Consider the following 8,326-nt stretch of genomic DNA (forward strand, 5'->3'; position numbering starts at 1 on the left):
GCACATGGCCCGATCGAGTCCAATAGGATCACGGGAAAGAACCAGGGTCAGAAAGACTTGCGAAAGCAGAATCAGTTATCGGGTGGTAGCCATAGGGGAAACCAGTCATGGGGACATAAGAAGCAAATCGAGCAAACATCATGAGCCCCATCTCTCCAATTAAAAGAAGGCCAAGGCCAAATGCAGTTCCAAGTACATAATATGATGGCGACCGTACAATGAAATAGGGTACCTGGCAGGCCGACTATGCCTCCAAATTAGGGAATGTGGTGCACCAAGCATAACAACAATACCCATAACACCGCCGAGTGTCGGAGTTTACATCAAGAAGCTGATTGAGATGATCGGAGGATTATGGAAGCTAGGGGAGATCAAGGGTAGAATGCCAACGAACCTATTGCACAACCCCCACAACCTTCTGCCTTCCCTCGATCAGATGGTTTGTTGAGACAATCACTGGGCATCACCAACCCATCTTGCCTGGTCGACTAGAGAAAAGAAGAGCCTGCAATGCCCCTACCTCCAGGGAGGCCAATGATGTTGATAAACGAGATAGCTTGCAAGCCTGATTAGTCGTAGTTCAATGATAGCGATGTGGTCGAGTGGGCGAATAAGCAAGTCGACCCACTCGTCATCCATGTTCAGATTGGAACCAAGATCATCAAAAGGGTGATGATAGATACGGGAAGCGCAACAGATATAATCTATTAGGAAGCCTACTAGAAGCTCAGTCTTAACCAATCTAAGCTAAGGCCGACGAAGTCCAATCTCGTGGGTTTTATAGGAGATTCTTTGAAAGTACTCAGTGTCTTGATGATTGACATGATACTAGGAGACTAGGGAGGCCCGCGCAGGAGTTGTGGAATTGATTTTTAAGTCACCCCCCTTGCATCGTCATACAACATAATATTGGGACGGGACTCGTTAACAAGATTTGAAGAAGCGGTGTCGATCATCCATTTCTGCCTCAAGTTCCTGACCCAAGGGGGCACATGCAAGGCTCGAGGTAACCAAGAAGAGAGTGAAACGTGCTATATCCAGGCAGAGCAAAATGACAAGAAGGCGGTGCACGTGAACCAACTCTATGTGTCGGGTTCGCTTCGCACAAAAGACAAGGCAGATCTGGATCCCCGAGAAGCTTCGCGATCACCAGCGAGGGAGAATACTGCTCCTACCTCTGTCGATGTCGCAAAGCATGCAATCTCACCCTTTGGTGAGGAAGACAAGAAGTTGTATGTTGGCCAAGGGCTATTACCAGAAGTGACAAGAGAGATCGAGACCTTGGTAGAGGCCTCACGAGACATCTTCGTATGGACTCAAAAAGATTTCAAGGGCATTCCACCCGAGGTAATGACTCACTATCTTGCTATTGACCCGCAGGTAAAACCTCGGCGATAAAAGAAGCGGAAGTAACCAAGCCCCAGGAACGAGGCTGCAGTAGTGGAGCTCGCGAAGCTACTTAAGGCAGGATTTGTACAGCCAGTACAATATCCTACATGACTCGCAAATGTTGTAATGGTTCCAAAGAAAGACACGAGAAGGTGGCGCATCTGCGTCGATTTCACTTATCTCAACAAAGCGTGACCCAAAGATAGTTACCCCCTGTCGTCCATAGAACAACTCATCGACTCCACATCAGGTCATGAGGCTTTGAGTTTTCTCGATGCTTACTCTGGATAGAATTGGGTCACGATGAATCCAGGTTGAATTATTGCTCTTTGTGAATAATTCCAGGTTCGCGAGTCGTTTTCCCCCTCACAAGGATTCAGACTCTCTTTTACCCTATTTTCTCACTTAAACACTACTATACCCTCATTTGTGCCTCGATTGATATGGGCTTGGTTGTGCAGGTACCATCACGAGGTGAAGTTGCAACAATAGATCGAGCCTTATTCAAATCTTGGAGCCCTTAACTCGATTACTCCCTACCCGAGCCAAGAAGAGCAAAGGTTTGATTTTTACTCTCACATGACGTGTTGTATCCTGAGAAATCTGGACATCAACACCAACTCTATTTAATGAAGTACTAATGTACCCTTTGGGCGTTTGTTTGATCGGTGGTGCTATATAGCAATTTTTATTTGCAGGGTTATCAAGACTGATAAAGAAACTAATAGAAACAATGCTATGGCACAAAATATCTAAAAATTTTTACTCCATAGTAAGCTTCTTTGAATTTTAGTTGTTCAACTGGAAAGTATTAGAAGTCATAGGATTAAGAACATGTAGATGCTTGAAAAAAGACAAGTATGAAGCATCCCACCACCTTCTTGTTGCTTCAATAATAACCACACAAATCAATGTTCTACTTAGTAAGTTGGACTTGGCTTCACCATAAGAGTTAGAGACTTGACTTGGACTTGGACTTGGCTTTGTCCTTAATCAGCAAAATTGTTAGCCTCACATCGGCTGGTTGACCGCTGACTTGGCTCTTTTTACAAGTCCTCAGGGGCTATATCAAACACTATAAGCTGGCTATTAAGGTTCACAACTCTTTCTTAACTAGCTCTCCACTTTTCCTCCAAAAACTCCTATAAATTATTCTAAGTATGTTTGCTCATATCTCATGGCGGCTTCTCCTGATCTTAATAGCGACCACAACTACAGACGGAGCAACCACCATGCTGAATGCTTCCACAACAACCAAGCCAGGATGCCATCGCCAATGTGGGAATCTAAAGGTTCCTTATCCTTTCGGTATCAGCGCTGAATGCTCACAAGGCTATTGGTATGAAATTGTGTGTAACACTACTTATGATCCTCCAAAACCTTTCTTAGGCCGAGGTAATCTTGAGATAGTAGAGATCTCTGAAACCCAGATGAAAATCAAGAACGGCGTGGCAAAACAGTGTTTTTCTTCTCTTGGGAATTTGACAGATCAACTTACAGTTTCAATTGATCTGTTTAGCTCTCCATATACCTTCTCAGACACACTGAAACTTGTTGTTGTTGGTTGTGATGATCTGGCGATTATTACCGGCACAAAAGGCCGAAACTTCGCCAGCGGCTGCATTTCCTTGTGCTCCAGGAAAGAAGATTTGCTCTCTGGAACATGTTCTGGTCTTGGCTGTTCTCAAATTCCAATTCCAGATAGATTAAAACAGTTCAGAATAGGCCTACAGAGCTTGAATAATCACACTAATGTCTCTTCCTTTGATTCTTGTGGCTATGCATTCCTAGCTGAAGATGACAGTTTCACCTTTAAGGGTGCTGATGATCTTTCTGATCCGTTGTTCTACAACAGAACAGTTGAAAATGTTCCCATTGTTCTCGACTGGAACGTTGGGACTGAAACCACATGTATTCAAGCTCAGCATATGCAGTCTTCCTATGCCTGTAAGCAGAATTCCAAGTGCATTGATGTAGACCTCGGTTCTAAAGGATACCGTTGTAGCTGCCTCTCAGGATATGAGGGCAATCCTTATCTTACTCCCGGTTGCACAGGTACTTCTGATTGAATTTTGCGTAATCTTTTCTTCGATATGTTGCTTGCTAATTGGACATGTTTAATTCTTTTTTCAGATGTTAATGAGTGTGGAGGCCCTAGCAATCCCTGCTTTGATCCTAATCGTTGCAGTAATATACCAGGAGGTTTTGATTGTTCATGCCCAAAAGGGCATCATGGTGATGCTCTGAAAAATGGAACTGGTTGTGTTTCTTCCAACTCAGAATCTTCCTTGAAAATCACTCTAGGTAATACTTTTGATGGGTTTTTTCGCTTGAATTATATCTCATATTAATTACATATGAATTAGGACTCACTAAACTAGACCTTTAAAATACTAAAAATTTCACAGTCTAACTTTACTATTCAAATAATAAACATAAAATATTAAATTATGAAAATAACGCATGGATTTGTAAATCTACTAAAAAGAAAAAAGAAATTTAGAGTTATTTAAAAAGTTATTACGGTGACATTTTTCCATCACTTTTTTAGTAGGTTACTCTCTGTTCATATTTTGAATAGCGAGATTCGGCTGTGAAATATTCGTATTTAAAGACCTAATTTCGGCAAAAAGAATATCTTGGAGTTTGATTCTGATAAGTAGCCCTTTTGTACATATGATTCACTTAATTATTTGAGATTAACCCATTTTTACAAATCCATGAAGTGCCCAGATGTAAAGAAGATAGTTCTATATAAACTAGAATTATTCCTCATAATTTTTACTTGAGATACACTTTTAGTAGGTAATGTATAGCACCAAACAAGTATGTAGCTATGCTGAAACCGTTGCTGAATTTGTCACAGGTACAACTATTGCATTGTTACTTGCACTCCTTTGCATAAATTGGATCTATATGACCATCAAGAACCGGAAGGTCCGGAAAATGAGAGAAAAATTCTTCCAACAAAATGGAGGCTTCTTGATGAAGCAACACCTCGCCTCACATCAAGGTGGAAACACGTCCTCGAATATATTCACAGCCGATGAGCTCAAATCTGCCACTAACAACTACAGTCAAGACCGAATCCTAGGCAAAGGAGGTTATGGAACCGTCTACAAAGGAGTCTTGTCAGATAAACGGGAAGTTGCCATCAAGAAATCCATGGTTTCTGACAAGACTCAAACCGAGCAGTTTGTCAATGAGGTTGTTATTTTGACACAAATCAATCACCGCAATGTGGTTAAACTTCTAGGGTGTTGCCTTGAGACTGAAGTACCACTACTCGTATATGAGTTAGTCTCCAATGGCACTCTATTTGAGCACATCCATAAAAAAGCCCGAACTTCGTGGCTTTCATGGGCAAATTGTGTAAGAATCGCCTCCGAAGCCGCGGATGCATTGTCTTATCTCCATTCCGCAGCCTCAATTCCAATCATTCATAGGGATATTAAGTCTTCAAACATACTTATAGACGAATCATTCACCGCTAAGATATCTGATTTCGGTGCATCAAGATTGATTCCATTAGATCAAGATCAAGTTTTAACAATGGTTCAAGGTACATTAGGCTATCTTGACCCAGAATACTTCCAAACAAGTCAATTGACAGAAAAGAGTGATGTCTACAGTTTTGGTGTGCTTCTTGCTGAGCTCATAACAAGAAAGAAACCGCTCTGTAAGGAGAGGAAGAGTTCAGAGAAAAATCTTGGAAGCTACTTTTTGTTGGCTATGAAGGAAGATAGGCTATGGGAAGTGATCCATGATGATTTGATGAAGGAAGCTAGCTCGAAGCAGCTGATTTTCATGGCGAAGTTGATTAAGGATTGTCTTGAGATGAAGGGAGAAGATCGACCGACAATGAAAGAAGTTGCAATTGAGCTAGATTGTCTCAAGAAGCGAATGAATCATCCATGGGACAGACGGAGCCAAGAGGAAGGAACGAGCTTAGTGAGCCACTCAGAAGAAGATTTGTATCTATTAAATCTGGATTCTCATATGAATTCGATTCCTGATTCTGGACCAAATAGCACTGTGCAGATGGGGATGTTGATTGAGATGTACCATCCTCGCTGATTGCTCGAACGGAAATCAACAAGACTATCTATGAAGTCATGAAGTGAATGATCGTTGAAAAGTTTGCCCTCTTCCTTTGATATTCCAGGGCAACTCTTTTGGTTTGCCTTATTGCTTAATCTTATTGTAGCTGATTGGATGCTCAAACAGAGTTGGATATAGGGGAAGGTGTTTTCATTGTAAACGTAGCTAGCATGAATGCAAGACAACTTGTTTCTTATATCAAGTTTTCTAATCTATGTCCTTGATGTATAGGTAAAACTTACGCATCATGGACACGGTAGATCATGATGACACGAAAAATTCAAAATATAGAGAAATATATACGAGAGAACACGACGATATAATTTATATATTATTTTAAAGATATAAAACTATATCAAGAGAGGAAAAGATGATATTCAATTGTATAAAAATAATTAATAATAAAATTAATAATAAATATTTTATATCAGTGTAGGAAGAACACTTTTATGATTAAATTAAATCTTTATATTGACTTTTGGGTATCTGGGTTATTATAAATATATTCAAAATTCAGTCAAATAAAGTCTAATAAAGTGATTGGGTCTGAGAAAAATACAAGACAAACGAGTTCGGGGTGTTTAAGGTGTGTTTGGGCGTGTCGGAGACGTGTCCAATTTGTTGATCGTGTTTTAACAGTGTCCGAAGTGTGTACAAGTGTGTCTAGACGTGTCCAAATTTGTCCTAAATATGTCGGACACGGTCCTCTACTAGTTACTTATAATTAATTTAGAGAGGGAAGACTGAATATCTGATTTTCATTGATATAGTTTTTCAGTTGAAGAGTATTGTTTTTCAGTTGATTTTCATTAATGGTTTAATTCTTCCACTAGTTTGAATTTTCAGTTGGAGAATTTTCCAAGCATCTAAATGCTGGATTCATCCTACAACTAACGTCACAATCATGGATTAAACTAATTTAATAAGTCACTATGTTGAAGCTCAAGATCCTCTTGGAGTCAACACGTTTCGACGAGAGGCTCGGATTCACTCTTGTCTTCCTTAGCTGAGGGTAAAGGCAGTTTAAGCTCCCAGAGTTCGAAGTGCTCGTCGAACAGTCCCTGGTGAGTCCTCGTGGATGTACCTGCACGACCAAATCCAGGGAAAGGGGGGGCTTCCTCTGGATTTGTCAAGTCAGTAGCAGCTCAATAGAGGGGAATGTGTTATGGGAAGTGCTCGAGAATAATAGGACAACGGAGTACTTTCGGCTTTGAATTTCGGCAGAGTTTAAGTACGGATGAAAAGTGATCCATTCTCCGTGTCCCGCATCATAGTATTTATAAAAAAAGCTATATGGTCCGCCCTTTAATGGTTTTTTTTCCCTTTTCTCATATTTGAGCCATAAATCTATCAGGCACAGAATCAGGCCATGGGACCCGCCCTAACATCCAGCCCCACAGGGTCCTCGAGTACCGCTTGCTCGAGGATCGTGTGCCTTCGTTGGTCGAGGTGAGGTCTCGCAGGCCTGCGCTGAACTTTGATGGATTTCTGCTCGACGAGTAGTATAGTATTACTTACATGGATTCGGCTTCTTTAGATAGTCGACATGATGCTCGACGATGCGCTGGATTACTGTTCCTCGTCCACCTCTGGCGAGTTGCGATGTTGGTTCCTCCGTTCGTTCCTTCTGGTAATGTTTTCCTTCTCACGCCATTTTTTTGAATTTATTTAAGACAACTGCTTTCGGGCGGGCTTTCATCTCATCTTCGCCATGTGTCGCGTCAGGGGATGCCGACGCTTCGTCTCCCTCCTACTATAAAAGGGGACCCTTAGCGTTTTCTCTTACTTTTTACCGTCTCTCATAGTTTTCATCTTCCAGGCTCTCTTTTCTCCTTCAACTTTCCGGCAATACTCCGATCCTCCTCTTCCGACGTCCGTGGTGCTTCCTCTGCTTGCTCTTCTTCACCGGCGCTTATTTCTTCTTCTCCACATATGGCTTATCGCACCGGTTAGTTCTCTCCACCTTTTCCCTTTTTCGAGTTCGCACGTTAGTTCTTGATTTGTTCTTGTTGTTTTTCTTGCTTTGATCTTCCCCACTTGCGATCGCACTTGCATTTGTGTTTTTCTCACGCAAAAATGTTTAATCAAGAAGTGATCAGTTTTTTTCTATACCGGTGGATTAAACCGGTGTCGGGCAAACCTGCCTCATTCAAACTCCCTCTTGGCATTGATGACGGAGGACAGATATTCTCCACCATTAATGCCTGTTCTTTCGAAGCTTTCGAGAGTCTGTTTTAATGGCGACGGGGGGTTTTGACACGTCTTTTGGGAAAACACACCGCTCTTGTCAGAGCCCCCCTCTCCTTTTGTCTTATCGTCATAAATGCGACTTTCCAGCTCTGCGAACATGATTTTACCCTTTTTCCCTTCTCTTTTCTTGCCTATTTATTTTTCTTTATGTTTCTGTCCCAATTCTCGGGGTACCTCGCGAAGGTTCCACCTCTCGTCTTCTCTTCTACTCGACGAGAGCTAGTTTTGAAATATGTTTCATTTCTCTTTGCGGGGTAATTTCTACCTAGAGGACTAATTTTTTCTATCTTGCCGCAGCTCAAAGAACCTCCTCAGTCCGAGACTCGGAAGTGAGTTTTCGAGAGTCTGACCCCCTTGAGGAGAACTCGTCGTCGACGGTATCTTATCCACCCTTTTCTAGGGACGAGGACTAGGAGGCCCAATCGCCAGATGAGGCTGGCCCAAGTACCCGAGGAACCACCTCCCAAGCTACTACCCGTATTTATGATACCTTTCCGCCGTCGCCCAAGCCCATAGTGCTCGACGATGTGGCTGTACCCTCTGTCCTTCCTGCTCGATCCCCGCGCGTGCTTATTTTAGATGGGTG

At 42.1% G+C, this 8,326-nt stretch overlaps 1 protein-coding gene across 1 annotated transcript; it reads left to right on the forward strand.

Annotated features, from left to right (window-relative positions):
• Nucleotides 1-340: 340 nt before the first annotated feature.
• Nucleotides 341-7,489, forward strand: LOC141250550 (uncharacterized). Its single transcript, XM_073670021.1, has 13 exons — nucleotides 341-439; nucleotides 973-1,380; nucleotides 2,183-2,312; nucleotides 2,593-3,190; nucleotides 3,278-3,444; nucleotides 3,523-3,693; nucleotides 4,116-4,124; nucleotides 4,256-5,424; nucleotides 5,597-5,617; nucleotides 5,722-5,746; nucleotides 6,830-6,939; nucleotides 7,028-7,120; nucleotides 7,310-7,489. Exons 1-13 carry the CDS (start codon nucleotides 341-343, stop codon nucleotides 7,487-7,489), a joined length of 3,180 nt encoding a protein of 1,059 aa, XP_073526122.1.
• The last annotated feature ends 837 nt before the right edge of the window (nucleotides 7,490-8,326 follow it).

Source organism: Phyllobates terribilis, unplaced genomic scaffold (genome assembly GCF_046119375.1).
Source record: "Phyllobates terribilis strain yellow unplaced genomic scaffold, ASM4611937v1 Scaffold_5895__1_contigs__length_48410, whole genome shotgun sequence".
In the NCBI taxonomy this organism is placed as follows: domain Eukaryota; kingdom Metazoa; phylum Chordata; class Amphibia; order Anura; family Dendrobatidae; genus Phyllobates; species Phyllobates terribilis.